Source organism: Armigeres subalbatus, chromosome 3 (genome assembly GCF_024139115.2).
Source record: "Armigeres subalbatus isolate Guangzhou_Male chromosome 3, GZ_Asu_2, whole genome shotgun sequence".
NCBI lineage: Eukaryota > Metazoa > Arthropoda > Insecta > Diptera > Culicidae > Armigeres > Armigeres subalbatus.
This window is the reverse complement of record NC_085141.1, coordinates 94,771,312-94,798,570: the sequence shown is the minus strand read 5'-3', so window position 1 is coordinate 94,798,570 and position 27,259 is coordinate 94,771,312. Positions and strand designations below refer to the sequence as shown.

General features: G+C 40.5%; 1 protein-coding gene across 3 annotated transcripts in view; it reads left to right on the top strand.

The window, feature by feature from the left end:
- Positions 1-27,259, top strand: part of LOC134224919 (long-chain-fatty-acid--CoA ligase 4-like) — a 138,700-nt gene that overhangs the window by 48,026 nt on the left and 63,415 nt on the right. For all 3 annotated transcript variants that reach the window (XM_062704575.1, XM_062704574.1, XM_062704576.1), the window contains one exon: positions 25,079-25,632. In XM_062704575.1, the coding sequence (XP_062560559.1) occupies positions 25,610-25,632 (23 nt within the window). In that variant the 5' untranslated portion in view covers positions 25,079-25,609. The remainder of the gene's footprint in view (positions 1-25,078; positions 25,633-27,259) is intronic.

The window sequence follows — 27,259 nt, the reverse complement described above, 5'->3', positions numbered from 1 at the left end:
CGAAGACCACTGCAACGAAAAGGGACTAGCGATTGGAAACTCGGTTCGTGGAACTGCAAATCTCTCAACTTCATCGGGAGCACACGCATACTCACCGATGTGCTCAAGGACCGTGGATTCGGTATCGTAGCGCTGCAGGAGGTTTGTTGGAAGGGATCAATGGTGCGAACGTTTAGAGGTAATCATACCATCTACCAGAGCTGCGGCAACACACACGAGCTGGGAACAGCTTTCATAGTGATGGGCGATATGCAAAGGCGCGTGATCGGGTGGTGGCCGATCAATGAAAGAATGTGCAGGTTGAGGATCAAAGGCCGGTTCTTCAACTTCAGCATAATCAACGTCCATTGCCCACACTCCGGAAGCACTGATGATGATAAGGACGCATTCTACGCGCAGCTGGAACGTGAGTACGACAGCTGCCCAAGCCACGACGTCAAAATCATCATAGGAGATTTGAACGCTCAGGTTGGCCAAGAGGAGGAGTTTAGACCGACTATTGGAAAGTTCAGCGCTCACCGGCTGACGAACGAAAACGGCCTACGACTAATTGATTTCGCCGCCTCCAAGAATATGGCCATTCGCAGCACCTACTTCCAACACAGCCTCCCGTATCGGTACACCTGGAGATCGCCACTGCAGACAGAATCACAAATCGACCACGTTCTGATTGATGGACGGCACTTCTCCGACATTATCGACGTCAGGACATATCGTGGCGCTAACATCGACTCTGACCACTATCTGGTGATGGTTAAACTGCGCCCAAAACTATCCGTCATCAACAATGTTCGGTATCGACGACCGCCGCGGTACGACCTAGAGCGACTGAAGCAACCTGAAGTCGCCACTGCATACGCGCAGCATCTCGAGGCAGCGTTGCCGGAAGAGGGTGAGCTCGATGGGGCCCCTCTTGAGGACTGCTGGAATACAGTCAAAGCAGCCATTAACGACGCAGCGGAGAGCAACGTCGGGTATATGGGTCGAAGTCGACGGAACGATTGGTTCGACGAAGAGTGCAGACAGATTCTGGAGGAGAAGGACGCAGCGCGGGCGGTCGCGCTGCAGCAAGGTACCCGGCAGAACGTGGAACGTTATAGACGGAAGCGGAGACAGCAGACCCGCCTTTTCAGGAGAAGAAACGCCGCCTGGAAGAAGCGGAGTGCGAGGAGATGGAACAGCTGTGCCGTTCTCAAGATACACGCAAGTTCTATCAGAAGCTCAACGCATCCCGCAAAGGCTTCGTGCCGCGAGCCGAAATGTGCCGGGATAAGGATGGGAGCATCTTGACGGACGAACGTGTGGTGATCGAAAGGTGGAAGCAGCACTACGAGGAACATCTGAATGGCGCTGAGAGTACAGGCAATGAAAGTCAAGGCAGCGGAGGAGATGACTACGTCAGTTCAGCGGACGATGGAAGCCAACCAGCCCCCACCTTGAGGGAAGTTAAGGATGCCATTCAACAGCTAAAGACCAATAAAGCAGCTGGTAAGGATGGTATCGGAGCTGAGCTCATCAAGATGGGCCCGGAAAAGCTGGCCACTTGCCTGCACAAACTGATAGTCAGAATCTGGGAAAACGAACAGCTACCGGAGGAGTGGAAGGAAGGGGTTATATGCCCCATCTACAAGAAAGGCGACAAACTGGAGTGTGAGAACTTTCGAGCGATCACCATCCTTAATGCCGCCTACAAAGTGATATCCCAGATCATCTTCCGCCGTCTGTCACCATTAGTGAACGAGTTCGTCGGAAGTTATCAAGCCGGCTTCGTTGACGGCCGCTCGACAACGGACCAGATCTTTACTGTACGGCAAATTCTTCAAAAATGCCGTGAATACCAGGTCCCAACGCACCATCTGTTCGTTGATTTCAAGGCGGCATACGACAGTATAGACCGCGTTGAGCTATGGAAAATTATGGACGAGAACAGCTTCCTGGAAAGCTCACCAGACTGATCAAAGCAACGGTGGATGGTGTGCAAAACTGTGTGAAGATCTCGGGCGAACACTCCAGTTCGTTCGAATCGCGCCGGGGACTAAGACAAGGTGATGGACTTTCGTGCCTGTTGTTCAACATTGCGCTAGAAGGTGTCATGCGGAGAGCCGGGTGTAACAGCCGGGGTACGATTTTCAACAGATCCAGTCAATTTATTTGCTTCGCGGATGACATGGACATTGTCGGCCGAACATTTGCAAAGGTGGCAGAACTGTACACCCGCCTGAAACGTGAAGCAACAAAAGTTGGACTGGTGGTGAATGCGTCAAAGACAAAGTACATGCTTGTGGGTGGAACCGAGCGCGACAGGGTCCGCCTGGGAAGCAGTGTTACGATAGACGGGGATACCTTTGAAGTGGTCGAGGAATTCGTCTACCTCGGATCCTTGCTAACGGCTGACAACAACGTTAGTCGTGAAATACGAAGGCGCATCATCTGTGGAAGTCGGGCCTACTACGGGCTTCAGAAGAAACTGCGGTCGAAAAAGATTCGCCACCGCACCAAATGTGTCATGTACAAGACGTTAATAAGACCGGTAGTCCTCTACGGACATGAAACATGGACAATGCTCGAGGAGGACTTGCAAGCACTCGGAGTATTCGAGAGACGGGTGCTTAGGACCATCTTTGGCGGTGTACAAGAAGACGGTGTGTGGCGGCGAAGAATGAACCATGAGCTCGCCCAACTCTACGGCGAACCCAGTATCCAGAAGGTAGCTAAAGCCGGAAGGGTACGATGGGCAGGGCATGTTGCAAGAATGCCGGACAGCAACCCTGCAAAGATGGTGTTCGCTTCCGATCCGGCAGGTACGAGACGACGTGGAGCGCAGCGAGCGAGATGGGCAGACCAGGTGCAGAACGACTTGGCGAGCGTGGGGCGTATTCGAGGATGGAGAGATGCGGCCTCGAACCGTGTATTGTGGCGTCAAATTGTTGATTCAGTGTTATCTGTATAGATGTAGACTAAATAAATGAAATGAAATGAATAATATGCAAAATACTTTTGACATAACATGCTTAGGTATTTCAATATCAAACGAATAATAATTTGTGATGCGTTTGCATGATGATTTTGCATATTAATTTTTGGTATTATTGTTTGGTATTTTTACTCTGATGCAAGACTAGTTCATAACAATTTCTGTTATCGAGGTCGTCGCTCTCGCTCGGGTATAGTTTATTTCATGCACATTCAAGATAAATTAGCTCCAATAGCAGAACTATTTAAATTTTGTATTCCATCATCTCTCTTCTTAGCCGTGTGGTAAGACGCGCGTCTACAATGCAAGACCATGCTGAGGGTGGCTGAGTTCGATTTCCAGTGCTGGTCTAGGCAATTTTCGGATTGGAAATTGTCTCGACTTCCCTGGGCATAAATGTATCATCATGTTAGCCTCATTGTAAGCGAATGCAGAAAAATGGTAACCTGGCTAAGAAACCTAGCAGTTAATAACTGTGGAAGTGCTTAATGAACACTAAATAAGCTGCGAGGCGGCTCTGTCCCAGTGTGGGGATGTAAAAAGAAGAAGAAGATTCCATCATCTACCACTGGTAAAAGGTGTCCACAGTTAAATTGCGTGACTTGCGAAGGTCGATAACCTTTCGGACATTTGAGTTAATTTAAACGAAATGTTGGGTAAGATGGCTCCAAGGTGTGTTATTTACACTGCGTGAGTTCTATCGCAAAGTTTCCAGGACTTTTGAAAATCCAATCGATGGAGTCATCCAGAATGGAAACACGACTTTCAGAAGCATCCAAGATTCGTCTTTGCTACGGAACATAAAATATTGAATGGACCTTTCCTCGATATTTTATTGGCTAATAGCGTAAACGTCAACATTATCGATTATTTGACTAATTTCGAGGTAAACGAGGTAAAAAAAAAGCCATATGTATTGACGCGTCATTAGTTTAAAATTAAAACATGGGCCAACATCAAGTTTGTTTTACCGGCCGGTTCACAGTGCAGCCTTTTTTTATTTTTTGTCGTCAAGAAAAATATTGGTTCTTTGCAAAAGTTGATCTTTAATCAACCCTTTCAGGACGACTTTCTTTACGTGGATCTAACGTACGGTTTTGTATTTTTTCACTGGATTTGTTTTTCCATAACTAGTATTGGAAGAACTGATTGTTAACATATTTTTTGGGATGTTTTGGCTAGGCTTTAGAAAATATGTCTAAAAACAAAATGTACTATGCTAAGATATATGTATGTCCAAAAATATCTGTGTGGTCATAAGACAAAATTATTGAGTTTTGAGTGAGCGTAAACTATATCAGGGTCTACTCGTAACGCTGGGTAGATATCTTTACGTGTTGTGTTACGGAGTAAGATCTACCACGGTTACATTGCCAGCTACGGGCAAATCCTGACCCAACGAATACCTTCCTCATTATCAAACTCCGTGGTACTTATGAGGGTGTCACTAAGTCGGTGGCCTCTCGTTAAGTAAGTACCACATCAACATTTCCTTCCTCCCCCTAGTTACGGTGAAGATGTGTGGTTGCCAGGAATAATAATCCTCATGCTTTTGTTATTTTTGTTTAGGACTGGAATCAAGGACCACTCCCCTTCTTGATTTCTGATAGCATCCTAGATTAGGATCTCAAAAGTAAAACATGAGTATCACTACTGTCCAATCTACAAATTGTAACAATATAACAATGCTAATGCTAATACTAATGCTATGCTATCGTAAACTATATCAGGGTCTCCAAAACATCCTGGAGTTTAGAACATACGATCTACCTGATAATCCAGGTTCTGAATGATATATCCGTGCATCGCTAAACATCCCGCAGGTCCATTGAGCGGATAGGCTTCCACTCATTACTTCCACAAGGCACCACGCACCTTTTTAGTTCTCCAAAACATCATGAAGCTTAGAACATATGATCTACTCGATCAACCGAGTCCTGAATGATAAACCTGTGCGTCGCTAAACATCCCAGAAGGTACATCGAGATGATAGGATTCTATTCATTGCTTTCACAAGCTACTATAAATCTTTTTGGTTCTCCAAAAAAAAATCATGAAGCTCAGATGAGCCTAGCCCTGAATTATGAATACGTGAATTGCTAAGCATCACAGCAGGTCCATCGAGCTGATAGGATTTCATCAATTACTTTTACAAGCTACAGTGGGCCCTCTATGAGTCAATGTACTAAGACTTGATATCGACTCGTGGAAGTAAATGATGCCATACTAAAAATATGTTCTCCATTACTCAGATGGTCCTTTCGAACAATTTTTGGAAGCAAGGAACTTTTGTTCCGCATCTCGATTTATGCTAGAGTCAATGGTTATTGAGCGACTCATGGAGAGTCGACTGTTTTGCAGACCTTTTTGGTTCTCCAAAACGTCCTGCAATTCGTAACGTTTGAATTACTCGAGCATTCAAGTCCATGAACGCAGTAATTCAACGCCCAAACAAAAAAAAAAAACGCAACTATATTTGGATAAACATTGTATGACAACAACACCTCTTCAGTCATGGTAGATGCCTCGATCTTAGCTCAGTTTTATTTTGGAGGACCTTGGATATCTCATGTTCATTTTTTCATGACAATCGGTTGGGAAACTTATTTTTGCCGATCAATTCTATGTGATCTAATTGAACTATGGATTCCCTTTACCATATTTAATTAGGGGATTCTTATAGTTTGGGCTTTTGATTGTAAATTGCCGAATAGAAAGAAAGCTGCTACCAATTTTGTTTTGTTTTTGTTCAAATGATTTCCATGAAAAAGCGATCTTTGACTATTACAATTGAAGAAAATCAACGGGCTGCGCATTAAGTACAAATCGCAAAATGTTTTAGTTTGTATATAAGAAGGTTGAATTAAATCAAAAACTTATCTTTTTCTAAAACACGTGCGAACAATGCACTGTAGTATGACGATCAACGCAAACTTTAAAACGGCTGTCATGATTGTCTTGATTGCTATCATTACTGTGCACCCACGTCCCACGGTCGTGCAAGGTTTTTGATTACATATGAGTATCGCAGCTCAAGGGGAAGGGGGGGGGGGATTTATTGCTCAATAACTCGATAAGGAATGATTTTTAACTTAACTGTCTATGATAGCATGTTGGGTCAGGGTTCTGCCGTACCGAGAATCAAAAATAATATTGCAGCTTTTGTGCAACAGCTTCATTTAATGACAAAATCGTATCGGATGTCCCCCAGCCCCGTAACTCCTACAGTAAATGTTCGCACGAATTGATATATTCTTCTTCGTTTTTTAGTTCGTTTGTTAGTTAGAAAAGCAGCTTCTCTGAACCCCAACATTTTGCAAAAATCGACTAAACTATGTATTGGAGGATGAGAACGTAGAAGTTTGTGTTGTGTAGTGGGTTGATAATCCTGTGGGTGTCCTTAAAAAAGTTCTATGAATTTTTCAACTTTTTGGAGTTAAAAACATTTGAGGTAAAATCTATATTCCTTGTTAATTGAGTACTGCCTAAATATCTCTTTCGTTAAAAAATGAACAACAGTGCCCAAGAATTCGTTGGCTTTTCTGTATACAAGAAAATGTTCGTAATTATGGTGCGATAGCGTTAGTTTTTTTTGACTATTAAAAGCTTATAAAACATTCTACTAAACAAGATCCAAATTGTTTTTGTCATCAACATTTGTTTGAACCTCGTTTTGAATGCGCTCTGGAACACATCAGTTATCACGCTCAATTACGCCTCTCGTTGATGTTTTTAGTTTCAAATCCATCCTGTCCAGCAGCGATCATACGAGCTCATTCGGTCAATTATGACGCCAGTCTAGCGAGATTTCCTCCATTAAGGCAGCGTCCATTACCCATAGTGGTAGATCACACACAGCAGGCAGCAGCTACCGGCTATTACACGATCTTAGCGAGGTTTTCCTACCCGTCGTGGTCGCCCCCCGATCACATGTTGATAATGACCGCGTTGAACCACGTCGACGCAGAGGCACGCGCAAGGCAGGGACCTAGCTGAGTGGAACAGAAGGGAGGCAATGCGGAGATATCTGTACTTTGTACCCCGACACGTGATCTGTCGTTGCGAGAGAATTGCATCTTGCGTTTTTTTTTAACTTCTCTGCTTCAATTGTGGGTTTCGCTCTTCCCGAGTCTCTCTTTGTGTCGCTAAGTTGCGATTACCGTGGCGGAATGATTTACGACCAACTGCGAGCCACGATAGGGATGATGTGTACATATTAGTGAGAATTGTTTCGGAGAGACCTGTGACCGCCATATCCGATAACGGCGGCACACGCTCCCCAGTCGAGATGATAGGCAGCAACGGCCGACCTGTGTGGTGACCGGCGCACGAAGATTAAATTGCAACTATATTAAAAATAAACGCGGTCGTTGCGTGATAATGGCTGAGGCTTTGGCCTCTGTGCACCTTGTGTGTGATTTGTCGTTATCAGGGCGGTAAGCAAGACAGTAAAAAGTATAGCGTTTTTTGACGGAAACGCTTCATAAGACTGCAACTGCGAGCTCAATTGATTGATTAGATGATCTCTGAGTTTATTTCCAGGACCTTGATACGGATGGACGGGGGGTACGGTCTTTGCGTGGGTGCAAATGTGGTCGCGGTCTCCATAAATTTTAGCCGCTGTACAGCTACGCTTTCCTTATCAAGATAACATCGTTAGAGGTCACGTTAGGACGTTGATTACATAGCTAAACAATATTTTTGTCTATCTCGAACAACGAAGTTGTACCGAAAGGTCATCATTTCACTATAGAAACATGCTTTTGATATAAGTAAAAACCTACAAAACCTGAGACAATCAGGGTAAATTCAATACCCAGTAATCACATCATGAGTGAAACTCTTTCAAAAGATGAAAGTGATTCACAATTTTGAATAAATGTAAAATGTAAATATCAATTCATACAATTAAAAATGTTTTGAACATTTGAACTGTTTGTTTGAGAAACTGCATATGTAACATTTTTTAGCCAAATGAGATTTTTATATATTTTGAATCCTCGTCCAAAAATACGTATTCTGGCAAAAAAATTGTTCTGGGATATATGAATTTATTTTTCATTTGTTTGAGAAACTTCATATGTGCACGCACTTTGAAGAGCAATTATAGAGTACTGCTTACGTTTCGATCTATTAGCATTAATATTGTTACGGTGTAATTCGTAGATCGGACACTAGTGATACTCATGTTTTATCTTTTCAGATCCTTATCTATAATGCTATGAGAAATCAAGAAAGGGAGTGGTCCTTGATCCATTCTTAGACAAAAATAACAAAAGCATGAGGATTACTACTCCTGGTAACGCCCATCTTCACCGTAATTAGAGAGCAGAAGGAAGTGCTGATGTGGTACTTATTAATTAAAAATACTAAATTACTAAGAAATTACAAAGCAATTCCTATAGGAGCTTCCAAAGAAATTTCTGGATGAGTTTTCCAAGGAATTTCCAGAGGATTTTCCAAAGCAATCACTAGTGTTTATAGAAATTATTTGCGTAATTTTCAAAACTATGTATGGAGGAATTAGCAAGATGAGTCCCCGAATAAATTCCTGGAGGTTTTTCAAAATTAATTTCAGGAGGAATTGTTTAAAGGAGAACCTGAAAAGATTTTCTCTAAAAATCTAAAGGAATTTGTGAAGGATTTTGGCTAAAGGTATTATTGAAAGAATTCCGAATGGATTTTCCAAACGAATTCCTAAAGGAAATTTCAAAGGTATTCTCGAAAAAAAAAATCCTAGAAGAATTTCCAAAGAACTCCTCAGAGGGATTCCAAGGTAAATTTCCCAATAAATATCCGATACATTTCTATGGAAATTATAAAAAACTTCCAAAGGTTCCAAGGAATTTCTAGAAGATTTGCTGAAATAAATTGTCTAGGAACGACCTAAGGAGTTTCCGAATAAGTTACTGGAGGAATGTCCAAAGAAATACCTAGAACAATTTCTTTTAGGAATTCCAGAAATAATTTCCGAATAAATTCCTGAAGGAATTTATTAAAATTTCCAAAGCAATTCGTATAGGAATTTTCCAAGGAAGCTTATGGAAATTTCCGTATGAGTTCCTAAAAAATCCAAAAGAATTTAGGAAGCATTTGCCGAAGGTAGTAGAGGAGTCTAGAATTTATACGTTGGTGTCGCTATAACCAGAAAATTTGATTTTTTGCCTAAATATGCTTCTAAAAGCTTAGCTTTTAGGACGTTTATTGTCCATCATATTGTAGTGCATGTTTAGGTTTCATCACCAAGATTGGTTAGACACTACCGTGACATGCCCTATTATTAGGACAGGTCCGGTACTTTGGTCCACACAAACTGGATGTTGGCCACGCTAAGGGGAACGGGATTTTGCAGTCTCATGCTTTTGCATCAACTGTACTTCCGAACGAATTTCTAAAGGATTTTTGACGTAGGACTATGTCTGTGTTTTCTATATTGGGGTACACTTTACGATTGCGAAAATCGGGGACCGTCACGAAAATATGATAGACTTTAAACTTTAATATCTAAGCCGTTTCTCGAAGGATTTTCAATTTTTTTGGACCATTCGATCAAGGATGAGTCAACGCTTCTTTGTATTTATTTGAAAATACTGATTTTTAACTATTTATTATCGATAATTGATAAAAAGTTTAGAAATAGGTCAACCAACCAATCACGAACATGCATCACTAGCACAGACATCAAAAATCAATCACTTGCGGGTTACGATCTAATTTTCAGTTTGAACAAGGTTTCACGCAGAGCAGACAAATCAAATCGATCGCAGTGGAGCGGACACAGCATCACGGAGGCGCTAATAACATTTTCAAAGGAAATCCATCGCATTGGTGGTGGTGCTCGATGTGTTGCTGCAGATCATTCAACCTCAACGAACCAGCATTTCATATGAAGAAAGGGTTGACCATAAAAATAGCCTTGTGGCGATCCCGCACCGCCAGTGTCGATGCTGAAAATTTATTATAAATTGTGGTGTCAGTTAGTTGGAAAGGAGCATTGGGAAAAGTTCTTTTCAGGACTGACATTTTATGAAAAGAAAGAGTTCATTGCAAAAATGGACTGTTTCGGTGGCATCAGATTTGGCGTGGTAGCTTGGTTGCTGTTTAGTAATTCCATCCATTAAAATTTACTGCATCATCTCCCTCCGACACGCTATCAAATTCGCTATTTACGATTGAGTTTTGCACTTTGAAGAAAGTTTATTTCGGATAGTCGGATCAACCTTCTTTTGTATAAAATCAGTGGAAACTATCTACAGCAACCACCCATCGGTGAACGTCGCTCGGACAGACAGATGCCGAAAAATAATGTTTTGTAATATGAAGAAACTTCATCTTGAGTCAAATTTCTGTTGTCATTCCTCGCAACAATACGCATCTTAGATAAACAACATCTCATAACCAAATTCAGAATCTTGCGAGAAAATTTCATAGGATTCTTAGAATTTGTCATTCTCCAAACGGTCTGTTGTCTGCGGAATCCCGATCGAAACAGCTCGCGCGCGCCGAAAAGCAGCTTTCTTATATCTAATGAAGCAATTCCATTAGCCCCGCCCCTTCATTAATCGTTATGAGTGCATATTATATTTACACCCATACAGATCACAAAGGGGCGGGGCTAACGGGCTTAATTTATTGAATACAAGAAAGCTGCTTTCCGGCGCGTGCGAGCCATTTTGATCGGGATTCCGCGGAAAGAGCGGAATGAGCGGTTCGACACAATTTGATTCAGCGGAGCGGACACAGCAGCACGAAGGCGTGGGTAGCATTGGCAATGCTGAAAATGTATTCCAAATAGCGGAGGCTTAGCGAAAAATCATCAAGTGGCGGTCGGACAATTTCAACGCAAGGTGCCGACAAGCATTTGGATGCATTTATTTATTGGAAAGACGCATTGGGAAAAGAAAATTGGTTCTTCTCAGGACTAGCATTTTATGGAAAGAAAGAGTTGCGAAAATGGATTGTTTCGGTGTCATCGGGTTTAGCGTGGTAGCTTGGTTGCTGTTAGTGTTTCAATCCGTTCTAATTAATTGCATCATCTCCCTAGTTACGATTGAGTTTGGCACTTTGAAGAAAATTCATATCGAATTTTCGAAACCTTCTTTTGTATAAAGACCTTTTTAGAGGACACCATCCTCAAAAAATGGCCGAAATAAAGGAGAAATAAGCAGAATCAGAAGTGGCGTGAAACCAAACGCAAATATATGTATTTGCAACGTTTGGTTTTCGCCTGCGATGTAAGCGTACGTGGCAAAGTAAGGATTGTGATGTCCCCGACTGAAAGCCGGTCGAGTGGCTTCTGCGGCCGATGAGTCATGTTTATTCCACAGTTAGAGACTCAAAGTCCATACAACTGGGAACAACTATTAGACTTCTTGATTCAGTTGGCCTCCGAGCAGTTTGCTCAATGTTAATGAAATGACACAAATTATTTTGGTAAATACCATCAATTTCGAATAGCTACATAGTCCTACGTCACCTTTGCGTACAACCCGATTGGGCTGCACCTTTGAGTTTTTGAAGAAACACCTGAAAGAGTTTCCAAAGGAATTCCTTTAAACATTTCCGAGGAAATTGCTAAAGGGATTTCTAAAGAAACTCGTAAAGGAATTTACAAAAGGATTCCCAAATGATTTTCTGAAGGAATTTTCCTAAGAAGTTCTGAAGGAATTCCCGAAGAAATCCACAAATAAATTTTCAGAACAATTCCTGAAAAAGTATTCTAAAAAGAAATTACCAAAATAAAATCCAAAAGAATTCATGAAGAAATTTCCGAAAAAATTCTAAAATAACTTTCCGAAGACATTTCTGAAAAAAATCTTGTCAAAGTTTTGATAGAATATCTGAAGAAATCTCCAAATTATTTTACGGAGCTTTTTCCGAGGGATTTTTTCATGAAATTTTCGAAGGAGCCCTTAAAGGAACTCCCAATGGCATCTCTGAAGGAATTTTCAAAGGAGCCCTTAAAGGAACTTCCGATGGCATCTCTGAAGGAATTTTCTGAGGAATTTCCGGAGCAATTCCGTGAGGTGTTTTCTAAAGTTTTTGTAAAAATTATGGAGGAAGTTCCGAAGAACTCTCTTTTTGAAGAAATTTTTGAATTCATATATTTCGACTCGAAGGGATCCCTGGAAGAATGATCGATGGAATTTCTGAAGGAATTTTTATTTGAATGGCTGAAACAATTTCTGGATGAAATTGCGAAGGAATTCCTAGAGGCAGCAAAATAAAATTCCCAAGAAAAATTAGAAATTTTCCATACAAAATTAGGAAATTGTCTAGAAAGACCCTGATTTCTTAATAGCAATAAACCCATAAAAAATTTCCACAAATGATGCAAAATTTTCATAAACAATTGAGAATATTCCACAAAACAAAAATAAATTAGCAAACAAAAAAAACTGAATACAGTGAACTCTCCCTAACTCGATATTTTCCCTTACTCGATGAAATTCAAAGTCCCCTGAATCTAGCATACTGCGTTCCCTCCGTAAGTCGATATCTCCCTTACTCGATATTCTCTAATTCGAAGTAATTTACCAATGCGTTTTCATCTCGCTAACTCGAAACTCGAAACTCGAGTCAGAAACAGTTGCAATCACAATATAGTTAGTTGGAAGTGAAAAGTGATGAGCGAGCAGTGAGAAATGAGAAGTTAGAAGTGAGTAATGAGAAGTAAGAAGTGAAAAATGAGAAGTGAAAAGTAAGAAGTAAGAGGTGAGAAATTAGAAGTAAGAAGTGAGAAGTGAAAAATGAAAAGTGAAATATAAGAAGTGAAAATGATTACTGAGAAATGTGTAGTGAGAAGTGAGATGTAAGAAGTGAAAAGGGAAAAATGACAAAAAATAAATAGAATGAAGTGAGAAGTGAGAAATTCGAAGTGTGAAATGAAAGTGAGAAATGAGAAATAAGAAGTGACAGTGACAAGTGCGAAGTGAGAAGTGGAAAATGAGAAATGATAAGTGAGAAAAGAGAAGTTAAAAGTAAGAAATTCGAAGTGCGAAGTAAGTAGTGAAAAGTAAGAAGTGAAAAGCTGCAAGCTAGAAATGAAAAGTGATAAGTAGAAAAGGAGAAGATAGAAGTGAGATATAAGAAGTTTTAAGTGAGAAGAGAGAAGTGAAAAATTAGAAGTGAGAATTGCAAAGTGAGAAGTGAGATGTCTTGTAGCTCTCCACTCACTACTCAACATCTCACTTCTCTGTTGGTATTCTTTAATTTTCCGGTCAACCTGATTTTTTTTGTGATTATTTTCATGGGGTTAACTCATAGTTTCATTAACGCTAAAGGTCGTAGTCAACTAAAACCCACCCGTGTAAAAAAAGCGGGTGTATGTCACTACTCACATCCTACTACACTTCGCAACTATCACTTCTAGTTGTTTACCACTGACTTCTCACTTCTCATTTCTCACTTTCCACTACTCGCATGTTACTGCACACATCTCAGTACTCAATACTTACTTCCGTTTTTCAGTACTAAACTTCTCACTACTCTGTACTCATTTCGAACATCTCATTTCTCACTTTTTAGTTCTCGCTGTTCACTATTCACTTCGAACATCTCACTTCTCACTTCACTTACTAAGGAATCAAATTTTAAGTACTCAGCCAAACGGTATTCGGCAACTATGAATGTGTTTCCAATCTCGATACCTCCCTAACCCGATTGTCCCTTCAATATGTAAATGTACAGGGGATGGACAAAATAATTAGGATAGGCAAATTTTGGGTAAAATTAGATGTGTTGTAACTATCTTAGTTATCATCCGATTTTGACAATTCAGGCATGCCCGAACTAGAAAATTAAAGCAGTTTGACGGTATGTCCATGGAACCGACTATGGCCACCGGATTCTGGAGATATTCCGGGTTTTTCGGAGGTAAGTTCAAAACCGTAAATTTGAGGTGGATATTAGGAGAAGTTGTGGTTAAAAATTGAATAATATTAGTAACCACAAATGAAGTAGGGCTCTTGCTGATTGGAACCATATATTGAGATTTGGAATCGGACCAGAATCAAGTGAGATATGGCCATTTCTTTAAAATCGGTTCCGATCGATACTTATCAAAGGGGTCAGGCCACAACTTCATTTGAATCTCGCTTTTTGATAGATCGGCCACTATGATTTTATTCCAGAAGGCTTCTAATGTGTCAAGAATGAAAAACAAATTGAATAAACGGATCCTGGAGTCGCTGGGATGTCCCCGGGGAACCTGTGAATGGGGACATTTAAGTTTTAACACCAAAATCAGTCATTCGACGGCTCTTTTTTCATGGTTTTCGATCAGGAAGCGAAGTATGAATATAAAATGGTCCATTGATAGCTCTGACCGCTTCCAGGATCTACGGATTGGCTCCGGGAAACCTGTGGAAGGGGACATTTTAGTTTTACCACCAAAACCGGTCGTTTGACGGTTCTTTTTTCATGGTTTTCGATCAGGAAGCGAAGTATGAATATGAAATGGTCAATTTACGGTTCTGACTGATTCCAGGATCTACGGATTGGCCCCGAGGAACCTGTGGAAGGGGACATTTTAGTTTTAGCACAAAAACCAGCCATTCGACAGCTCTTCATTCATGGTTATCGATCAGGAAGCGAAGTACGAAAATAAAAAGGATCATTGACGGCTCTGACCGCTTGCAGGACCCAAGGATTGCCCCCGGGGAACCTGTGGAATGGGACATTTTAGTTTTACCACCAAAACCGGTCGTTCGACGGCTCTTTTTTCATGGTTTTCGATCAGGAAGCGAAGTATGAATATAAAATGGTCCATTGACGGCTCTGACCGATTCCAGGATCTACGGATTGGCCCCGAGGAACCTGTGGAAGGGGACATTTTAGTTTTACCACCAAAACCGGTCGTTCGACGGCTCTTTTTTCATGGTTTTCGATCAGGAAGCGAAGTATGAATATAAAATCACAGACAAAAAAATGGTCCATTGACAGCTTTGACCGCTTCCAGGACCTACTGGTTGCCCCCGAGGAACCTGTGGAAGGGGACATTTTAGTTTTTACACCAAAATCAATCATTCGACAGCTCTTCTTTAATATAAGCAAAGCATTAATATAAAATTGACCATTGATGACTCTTAGGCCGCTCTCAGGACCTACAGATTCCCGCCGGAAAACCAGTGGAAAGGAACATTTAAGTTGCAGCACCAAAACCTTTATCTCGACGGCTTTTTTTTCGTGATTTTTGATCAGAAAGCGAAGTATGAGTATAAATTGGACCATTATTGGATCTAACCGCTTCCAGGACTTACGGATTGCCCCCGGGGAACTGTGGAAAGGGACATTTTAGTTTTAGCATAAAAACCAATCATTGGACGGCTCTTTTTCATGGATTTCAATCAGAATGTGAAGTATGAACAAGAAATGGACCATTGACGGCTCTGACCGTTTTCTGGACCTACGAAAAGCTCACAAGGAACCTGCTTACTTCATACTTCGCTTCCTGATCCAAAGCCATGAAAACAGAGCCGTTGTATGACTAGTTTTGGTGCTAACACTAAAATATCCCTTCCACAGGTTTCCTGGGCCAATCTGTAGGTCCAGAAAGCGGTCAGAGTTTCAATGGTCCCTTTTATATTGATTTCTCGATTCCTAATCGAAACCACTAGAAAAGAGACGTCGAATGACTGGTTATGATGCTTAAAATAAAAAGTCCCCTTACACAGATTCTCCAGGAGCAATCCGTGGGTCTTGGAAGCGGTTAGAGCCTTCAATGAACCATTTTATATTCATACTTCGCTTCCTGATCAAAAATCGAATGACTGGTTTTAGTCCTAAAACTAAAATGTCCTCATTCACAGAATCCTCGAAGGCAATCAGTAGGTCCTGGAAGCGGTCAGAGCCGTCAATGGTCATTTAATTATTTTCTATTTAATTCATATTTCGCTTCCTGGTCGAAATCCATGAAAAAAGAGCCTTCGAATGACTGGGTTTGATGCTAAAACTAAAATGTTCCCTTCAACAGGTTCCCATGGGTCCAATCCGTAGGTCCTGGAAGAGGTCAGAGCCGACAATGGACCATTTTATATTCATACTTTGCTTTCTGATCGAAAACCATGAAAAAAGAGCCGTCGAATGACTGGTTTTGGTGCTAAAAATTAAATGTCCTCTTCAACAGGTTCCTCGAAGGCAACCTGGAAGCAATCAGAGCCGTCAATGGACCACTTTATATTCATACTTTGCTTCCTGATCGAAAACCATGAAAAAAGAGCCGTCGAATGACTGATTTTGGTGCTAAAACTTAAATGTCCTCTTCCTCAGGTTCCCCGGGGCCAATCCGTAGATCCTGGAAGCGGTCAGAGCCGTCAATGGACCATTTTATATTCATACTTCGCTTTATGATCGAAAACCATGGAAAAAGAGCCGTCGAATAACTGGTTTTGGTGGTAAAACTAAAATGTCCCCTTCCACAGGTTCCCCGGGGCCAATCCGTAGATCCTGGAAGCGGTCAGAACCGTGAATTGGCCATTTTATATTCAAACTTTGCTTCCTGATCGAAAACCATGAAAAAAGAGCCGTCGAACGACTGTTTTTTTTGGTAAAACTAAAATGTCCCCTTCCACAGGTTCCCCGGAGCCAATCCGTAGATCCTGGAAGCGGTCAGAGCCGTCAATGGACCATTTTCTATTCATACTTCGCTTCCTGATCGAAAACCATGAAAAAAGAGCCGTCGAACGACTGGTTTTTTGGTAAAATGTCCCCTTCCACAGGTTCCCCGGGGCCAATCCGTAGATCCTGGAAACGGTCAGAGCCGTCAATGGACCATTTTCTATTCATACTTCGCTTCCTGATCGAAAACCATGAAAAAAGAGCCGTCGAATGACTGATTTTGGTGCTAAAACTTAAATGTCCCCATTCACAGGTTTCCCGGGGACTTCCCAGCGACTCCAGGATCCGTTTATTCAATTGGTTTTTCATTTTCGACACATTAGAGGCCTTCTAGAATAAAATTATAATGGACGATCTATCAAAAAGCGAGATTCAAATGAAGTTGTGGCCTGACCCCTTTGATAAGTATCGATCGGAACCGATTTTAAAGAAATGGCCATATCTCACTTGATTCTGGTCCGATTCCAAATCTCAATATATGGTTCCAATCAGTAAGAGCCCTACTTCATTTGTGGTTACTAATATTATTCAATTTTTAACTACAACTTCTCCTAATATACACCTCAAATTTACGGTTTTGAACCTACCTCCGAAAAACCCGGAATATCTCCGGAATCCGATGGCCATAGTCGGTTCCATGGACATACCGTCAAACTGCATTAATTTTCTAGTTCAGGCATGCCTGAATTGTCAAAATCGGATGATAACTAAGGTAGTTACAACACATATAATTTTACCTAAAATTTGCCTATCCTAATTATTTTGTCCATCCCCTGTACATATTTATGCATTTGTGTAATCTTGTGGCTAGAGACATATTTTCCAATACACTTTGTACACCTACACATACACCAATTTTTTGTGTGGATTCAGGGGTTTATTAACAATGTTTAGCTAGCCTGCTCCATTTGTTCATTTATTTAAAAATAAATATTTGAAAAAAATGGTGTCTTACACTTCAACAAAAATTAGTTTTTATCGTAAATCTGATTTATTGAAATACATCAAGTTTTTATAAATACAAAATAGTTATTCATGAGAGCATTACTCAGTTCCGTTTTTACACCATTTTCATTCGTTTTACCATCGAATATTAAGATTTTCGAGATCATGGTGGTGCCTCGTGCTGTTTTGTTCACTTTTTTGAACTCCACAACAGTTACAAAAGTACTCCTTTTCGATGTCAAATATATCGTAAATTATCATGCCGCAAACATTCTGAATAGTGATTAGGTTTAGTAGCAGTTCCTGACAAAACATGAACTTATGCCTTCACTAATCACAATCTTTGTGGATTAACTCGCGTTTATCGTTGAAACGTCAAGTTTGCAGTACCAAAATATCGAAGGGCTTGAGATATGTTGTAGTACTACCAAAAAATCTATTCTGTCCATTTTCTGATGATTAAGGACAAGCTTGGCGCGGTATCTAAGATGGCCCCTAGTATTGATCGGTCCCTGAATTTTTTTGGCAACTTTATTTTATATACACAATTTTGTGCATCGTTTCTTTATTTTGAAGCCAAAGTGTGTTATCAATATCATAATAGATGTTCCATGTTGAGGAAATAAAGTGCTTTTTCAATATTCCAGCTAAAAAGGTTGTTAAAAAAATGAGGTTTCATGAGGAAACTTTTCTATTGCTTCTCAGCTGTCAAGGTCGCCTACATGTTTATGAAAGATAATCAGGAAAAATGCCAGAATGTAGCTTGGCAAAATCCGCACAGCCGTGTGCTCAGTAACATAAAAAACTGATATCCCGTCAAAAATGAGGTTTGCTAGCTGGGTTTCGGAAAATTATTTGCTGATTTTCAGCAGCTTTGACAGATATCTCGGTGAAAAACATGTTTGCTGGGGCTCGGCTGTGCGAAGCTCGGTAGAAGTTGAACAAATTGCTGAGATCCCGGGAAAAAAATAAGTGTGTATTTATGTGGGACAAAGTACTTATATGTAACAGTTTCAACCCGAAACTTAACTGGAATTCGAACTCAGCCTCCTTCCGTATGGTTTGCTTCAGAAGCTGTGCTCTAGCTGTGCTAAGACTTCAACGCAAGAATCTTCTGAATTTCGACGGAAAAATCTGATGGACTTCTCCCGGAAATTATTTGAGCTTCTCCAAAATATTCATTTGAAAATTATTTTCCATAGGTACTACTTTAAAGTTTTGAGAATTCTTTGGAATTTCCAAGGAAGCACTTTGGAATTTGTTCCAAGTTTCCACAGGGAAATGTTCAGAAAATCTACGGAAAGCTTCTGTCAAAATGGTCAAAATGTGGACATTAACATAAAAGTTGGATTTCAACTGCCGTTGAAATTGGTCGAAATTTTCATAGGAAATTCATTGGAATTTACATGGGATTTTTTAAATTTTCTATCAAAAAATCTTCGGAAACGGTTATACAACGGAAAACAGTTTGGCCAAAAATTTCATTTGACCAAAACGACATACTGGCGAATTGGTAATTTGGCCGAAAAAAACACTCTTCTCTAACACGTCTTTTGGCTGAAACGGTCGTTTGGCCGAATAAGTTATAAGGCCGAAAATATCGTTCGGTCGAAATGGTTGTTTGACAGAAGGGCCTTTGGTCGAAAATGTTATTTGGTCATTTGTCGATTACTGAATGGCCAAATTACATTTTCAGCTAAATGGCCTTTCTGACAAACAACTATTTCGGCACTTTTTGACCAAACGTCTTTTGCGGCTAAATGGCCAATCGGCCGAACGGCATTTTCGGCCATATGTCCATTTCAGCTAAATAAAATTGTCGGCCAAATGAGTTTTGGCCTAATGGTTTGTTCGGCCAAATGACATATTCGGCCAAACACCTTTCGGCCTTGTGTCTATCGGCAAAATGGCCCTACCTGTCGTTTGGCCGAAAGTCAAGAATAACAGGTTAGGCCAAAAGTCATCTAGCCAAATTCCATTAGGCCGAATTAAACGTTTGTCCGAAACGGTATTAGGTCGAAATAGTTTGACCGAAAATAACAATTGGCGGAGAGCGGCAAACAGACGAAATGCTCATTCGGCCGAATTGGTAATTTGAGCATGAGCATTGGTGGCTCAAAAAACACTTTCAAATTTTCTGATGGGCCGCCCTCTTATTCGGTTCTATTTGGTGCCCTGATGCTCTGGACCAAATTTCAGCGAAATCGGTCAACGTTTGGGCGGTGCTAAACTCGTTGAAAGTTTATATGGAAAAATGTATGCAGAAACATCTTAAAACAGTGATTTGCAGTTGGACGGCACAATCTACGATCAAGAACCATGATACTCATTCAGTTCTTGTAGAATTAAATACAGAATGTTATGCTGAAAACCGCGAGAAGATTAGAGTTTGTTAGGCAAAGATATTAGTATTTTACTAGGGGCCCTCCTTAGCCGTGCGGTAAAACGCGCGGCTACAAAGCAAGACCATGCTGAGGGTGGCTGGGTTCGATTCCCGGTGCCGGTCTAGTAAATTTTCGGATTGGAAATTGTCTCGACTTCCCTGGGCATAAAAGTATCATCGTGCTAGCCTCATGATATACAAATGCAAAAATGGTAACCTGGCTTAGAAACCTCGCAGTTAATAACTGTGGAAGTGCTCAATGAACACTAAGCTGCGAGACGGCTCTGTCCCAGTGTGGGGATGTAATGCTAATAAGAAGAAGAAGAGGGCGGCCCATCAGAAAATTTGAAAGTGTTTTTTGAGCCACCAATGCTCATGCTCAAATTACCAATTCGGCCGAATGAGCATTTCGTCTGTTTGCCGCTCTCCGCCAATTGTTATTTTCGGTCAAACTATTTCGACCTAATACCGTTAGAACCGAATAAGAAGGCGGCCCATAAAAAAATGAAAAAAGTTTTTCCCATATTAATTTGAGCCACCCTAATGAGCATGATGACCGTGCATTTCGTAGTTGCCGTGATCGACCAGAACAATCGCAATTGCACAGGGAACCAATGGATGGAAGCATGGGATTTGCTCTCCACCCTCAATGTGCACAGTCCGAGAGCTCTAGTATTTTGGATGGTCGATAACGGCCACTGGCCACGTCCTCACGGTCATCGGGGCATGGAAAGGAGTTGATGATGCAGTCACTGCAAGCCAAGAACACCTCTGCACTCGCCACGAGTTCCTGCGGAATTTTATTGGAATCTGGGGGTTAGGTTTTATGGCAAAAGTTCGTCTTGGTTACCGGTTTGCCAATGTGATAGTAATGAAAGGGGTGGTGTATTATTATAATTGGATGCCGAAACGAGCTTTTTTGTTCATTTCGAATTTTAACAGTTACCTGCTAGAACTAATCACGTTGTAGATATATGTAGGGATAAGAGATGGAAACGGTTTGAAAGCCCAAGCCCAGTAATTTGACCGAAAAAGTTGTTTGCCCTAACAGTGTATTTGACTGAAATTGTAATTTGGCCGAAAATGCTGTTTGGTAGATATGGTCGTTTGGCAAATAGAGTCACTTGGCTCTGCAAAACAAATATTGCAGCAAAACGGCTTTTTCTGCCAAATAACCTATTCGGATAACCGCCGTTTTTTTGGCAAAATAACCAATTCAGCCGAGCAACAAATTCCAAATGACCAAATTGCCAAATTGCTTACCCCTTCCTAGAAAAAAAATTAGTCCCCCTAGGATTTGAAAAGTAATATAAATTTTCAACATCCTATATATAATATTTTTGTTTGTCCGGTGACTAGCCAACCAGACGCAGCACGCGGGGAAATTCTCACAAAAAATCAAATATTTGACACTTTAATTCTTTTTTTGCTATCAGATGCAGAAAACAAAACCAGTGACAACCTTAGACAACCAGACACAGCATTTGATGAAAAAAATCACAGACAGCAGAAAAGAATCTAAACACTTGACAAGGGCGCTTCTGCGTCCACAAATTAACTAGTATAGCATAATGAATTACTGAAAAAGTTTGAAGACATATTCAGCCTATCAAGTGTGTGTCAAGTCAAATGATCTTTTTTTTCATTTCTGAGAAAGATCCCTGTGTGGCAGTGAAATTGCACTTGTTGATAATTATGAAAAGGCAATATCTAATTGATTTGAAAGCATCAAAGTAAGCTTGATATGAACAACAACGGAGAGCTACTAAAATATCAATCAAAGCAAACGTGATACTATGCCAGTAGTCAAAGACATGTGGTTAACCATCACGGACTGGAGTGACAGTTTTCCAGTAGACTTCCGCTTGCCTAACAGCATGATAATTTCCACAGATCCCATCAGCATCCGAGATTAATTTTCATAGCAATCTCTAAAGAATTCCTTTGAGAATCATCGAAATATTCCAACCGGAATCCAGAAGAATTCACACTGGATTCCTTTCGGTATCGTTAAGAGATACCCTTGGGAATCTGTGACCCTTCATAATCCATTGAGGATTTGTTTCATAATCTCTCGTTAATTTGCTTCGGAATTCCTCCGGAGTCGTTCGAAGATCTGTTTCGAAATTGTTCGGAGATTTGCTTCAAAATTCCTTGACGATTTGTTTCAGAATACTTCAGAATTCATTGAATATTTATTTTGTGGAGTCTCTCGACGTTTTGGCTACTAATCCCTGAATGATTTGCTTCGAAATCCCTTCGACAATCGGAATCCCTCTGAATATTCCTGGAAGTCGAAATTCCTAGATGGTGGAGGATGTTCATAAGATTCTAATTGGAAGCCCTGGTACATTCCTGTCGGAATCCCTGGTGGATTGCCTTCAGAATTCCTGGAGGAATGTCGGCAATGAAATATGTTATAATTTCCTCTGGATACCAGTGTGACATATTGTCCTTTCTGTGTGCGGGACAAACCGAGGCTACTACACTTAGGCTGATGACATACTCACGCGTGTGCGTGCGCGAACGCGTCAAAGACAAAAGAATTTCTCTTGCTGATATTCTGCTTTACGAGTGCTTGGACGCGCTCCGCATCGCTCGACGCGTCAGTATGTCATCGCCCTTAGATGCAAAGCCGTACGCCACAGACAAACAGACATAACACTCGTGAAATTATCATCGTTTACTGATTTACTGGCTAATTTAAATAATCATCAGTAGGCTAATCGATCACTCGTGGCGCGCGCATCGGATTTGCTCGAGTTTGACGTTTGCTCACTACCGCCGTCTGGTGTGTGATTTGCCCAACTTAGTAAAAACAACAGATGTCGTTAGTGTGTGTACGACGATGAATTTGATGAGTGAATGTTCAATGTGTTATGTCTGTTTGTCTGTGCGTACGCTATCCACTTGAGTCGTTGTAGCAATCATCGGCTGGTAAACAAACATACTTCGATACTATGAGCTACAGCAGAAAGCACATAGGGGCACGGTTCGGCACTTCATCCCATAGCTCCAATTTCCATCCCATCAAAAGCAATGAAAGGGAATTAGGTTGGTTTTTATTTTTGTGATTTTTTTCACCAGTGAGCACGCGTGTTAGCAAAAAGAAGCTACGAGATAGGTGCTGTATTTCTTTGTTTTGCGATGAGATGAATATATGTTCAGTGAGATGGAAAACGGAACAGTTCCCCTACTTGAGAAAAAAGAATATGGATGAGGGTGATTGATCCGCAATTACCTTAGGTGGTTGGACCGTATTTATCACATTATCAATAAGAAAGCTTAATGAGGTGGGAAAATGTTCGGGAATTTTTGAAAAGAAGCTCAAACTAGAGAAAATAAATGAAGTGGCTATAGTCCCCCCTAGGCATTGGGGCTAGTTAACGGCGTGATCAACGGCGTGACGAATTCCAAATGGCGGCGCGCCGATGCAAAAATGCCGGCGGCGGCGGCGTGGCGCGGCGGCGTGGCGCGGCGGCGCACACCTCTAGTGGCTACTGCTTCTGCCTTATAAGCAGGAGGTCGTGGGTTCAATTCCAGGCTCGTCCTTTTCCTAATTTGTATTTCTGGACAATTGGATAGTGCATTGCTTCCATCTAAGAGAAAGTGATTAGTCCCAATTCCCAAATCAATATAGGTATGTGGTAACGGATGAAAGTGATGCTACTCTCATACAAAAGTCCAGGCTGGTAGCACATACGAATTCGTGCGGATTGCTCAACGCTAATGCTAATGCTACCCGAGTAGAAGAAAATATCTCAATAATATCAAATGTTGATAAGATAGCAAAATGAGATATGGACATGATTGATATAAGAGATAAAAGATCAGACGACAATATCAATATTTTGCACTAAAATATTATGAGGAGATCAAGTTATGCTATTTGTAATAAGTGATCAATATCATGTGTCATTGATTTGTTCTTATCCATAGCATATCTTGATATTTAAATGATATTTCGGTGCAAATTTTTGATATTGTTGCCTCCTGTTCTTTTATCTCTTATATCAATCAAGTCCATATCATGTTTTGTTATTCTGTTCATGGCTTCTGCCCGGGTAATGATAAAATTCAAAACTGTTTTCTATCAGCCATTCACTACTAAGCCATAGTGTGCAGTAGGTGTAAAACATTTCGCTTAACCGTACGTAGTTCCTATCCAAGCCCCATATAAATTTACAAGTATTTGAAACTAGTTGCATCTGCTATTCAACATCAGATACAGACCCCATTTGATTTTGGCAACACGTTCGGAACATTTATGTTGCCAAAATCTTTAATAATACTTCACATTTCTTCACTTATTGGGACGCTAGAGACACTCTGACGAGTTTTAAAATCAAAGCGTTTTTTTCCTCGAATTTTTTAACGCATTTTTTTTTCAATATTTTTTTAAGGTCAGTTTCGAGATATAACCATTTTTTTACGCGATTTATAAGCAATTCCAAAAACAAAAATAAATGTGTTGCCGAAATTGAAAGGTTTTGTTGTTAGAATCGAATGTTTCCAAAATCGTATGGGGTCTGTACTTAAAACAGCTGAATAGCATAACTACGGTTGAACGGTAGGTTTCTCAATTTTCGAAGCAGTTCATATTCAAGAGATTAGTGCACACACCAGATTGCCTCGCTTACGAACCGGATCGATTTTTCACCTTGCGTAACCCATTAGTAATTGACAATTTGCTATGTTTACGACCTCAGCTCTCCTTCACCACGCTCCGATAGTGTGCGAACTGCGTACCAACCGGTTTTCGGACACCACCATCCGATCACGTCATTTACTGGTACGAAAGCACCTCAACTTTGGTTGGCAAAAAAAAGTCTTAACATCAGGGACGGTCGGTGTGATTCCAGCGTGGTACTTTATGTTATCATCTGTAAAAACGCATATAGCGAAGACATGATTCTGGAATCACAGCGAAATCACATGGCTGTCATAAAAGCATGGAATTGCGCACCACTAACCGACCGATGACCATATCAACCATGCCGACCGACTCAGCTCAGCTGACGCACTTCGCATCGGCGTATCGTCGACCCTGCTCTAGCACTTGATCGCAACGTGTCCCACTTACTTACCCGCATGCAGCATCACACCACACAGCATCAACGGATCTCTCTCACGTCTTGTATCTCTCTTTTATTTTGCAGAATCTCCGGCCGCGACGGGATTGCAGAGGGCTTCCTCAATTGGGACAACGATTACCGTCTGCGTTCTCGGACGGGCAGCCAGAAGAGAGAAAAAAAAGAGGACCAGACACACAATCAGCGGACCACGACGACGGAGTGTTTTAGTTTGCTTCGAAGCAGAGGATGAGTCGCGAGTTGATCTCGCGGATCGCAACGACGACGACGACAGCAAGTTTTGTGTGATCAAATTGCAATACCGGAAAACGTGATATTTGAAAATTCATTTCAAGCATAAAAGTGAGTGTGGTGGGGATCAAAAAGTAATATCGAAAAGAAAAAGTGTGAATAATCTACGTTTGTTTTCGAGCGGATCGGAGGAATCTACAGGAGTAATAACCTGTACCGTTGGATAAGTGTTGGTGTTGTTATTTTTGTTTGCAATTAAGCCCAAAAAAGGGAGCGCTTGACAAGAGTAAATTAGAATCTAGGCTAGATTCGCCCAATCATTCATCTCATTCGGTGTGAACGCTTATCAACATTAGTTCGTCCAAAATGTTTATCGAGGAGGATGTCCAGTAAGTAAAGTCCGGTTCCGGCTATTTTTTTTGTCGGATTCCTACTATCTAATAGTTGCATGCTGTGGCAATAACATTGTGTTGATTTATGGTGGCACTTAGTGAGGGTAAGTTTACCGGTTTTGGCCATTTCTATTCCTGAATTGGTCACTCTGGAAAAGAATTGTATATCCAATACTTTTTCGCAATTAATTATAAGAACCTCCCGAAATCATTGCATATATACAACTGCTTGGTTCCTGTACAAATTGTTTTAGAAACTGGCATTTCACCAATGCCATAATTCTTTTTACAGGTTTTGTGAAACTCTTATACAAAATTATAAAGAAAAAATGATATCCGTTTATTGGTAGTAGAATAAAAATAACACCTAAAAGGTATCTAACAATCCCTTAAAAAATATTTTACATTTATAAGAAAAATATAATTCATGGTCAATACCGGTATTGTCACCCTTAATACTGTTTTGCCTATAAATAAGTTCAGTGAGTGCAAAAAGTTTTCGTCTAGCTTTATGTTTTCTAGAAAATGTCGAAATTAGAATATACTAAGCTAAAAAATGGAATTAACGATCACATTATGTAGCAAAAATAATCTATTCATCTTTATTATAAGGAATTAGATAAACCGATGATTCGCACCACCGGTGTTCAATTCTTCTTGAAAGGCGAATTTACAGTGATCAACCATTTCTTCAATGATATACAATTTTAATTTTCCTACGTCGATAGCACTCATGCAACCCCAGGCCACAACAGAATCCCCGTCATGCTTGAGGAATAAGGTTCTGTGCCTGCATCTCAGTATTATCTTTTCGCCATACTATACATCGGCTATCTAATCCGAATATGATGCATTTGTTTTAATCAGGAAATATTACTTGATTCCAAAAGTCATCCTTCTTCTGACGATATTCTTTGGCGAGACTAAGCCGCTTTTGTCGATTTATTTGGCTCACCTAAACATTATTTTGCTCTACTCACAAATCATACCCTTAGTCACGCATTAGTTTAAAATTTTTGTAAAAAAATGCAGCTAGACGAATACTTTTTGGACCTACTGTATGTATGTGTTTTTGAAAATGCTAGGAACAAGTTTATTTTAATCCATACTTTAAGAGGATATATACAATTTTCAAATTATTTCTTTTGTTTGTTTCCAAGCAATTATATCACTGGGGACTGTATTTTCGCCAGAATGCCCAGAATATTCAAGTTTACATGATAATTTCTGTTTTGTTTGCATGTTTTGTTTAACGCACTTTCAATCTGTTTGTCCACCTAAAAAATGATAAGATACCTAATCGGAAATAAGCAACGACCGATACGAAAGAAAAGGTTAATCCGCCTAGCGTTGTTGAAACCTTTCTTGTAAAAAAACACAATAACACTTGACAATTTGACCAACTGGGGTAAATTATTACTTTGGCACAAGGACCAATTCATGACATACTGTATAGAAAATTCATGTTTTATGTTATTTACATGCTAGGATTATGATTGATAATGTTCAAAAACATTTCCCAACTAAATTGCACAATCTGCACACCTGATTCGTCAAATTTAATAAAAAAAATCGTTTTCCAAACTTTCTTACTTCGCCTAAACGCAACTGTGCGTTTTTTTCA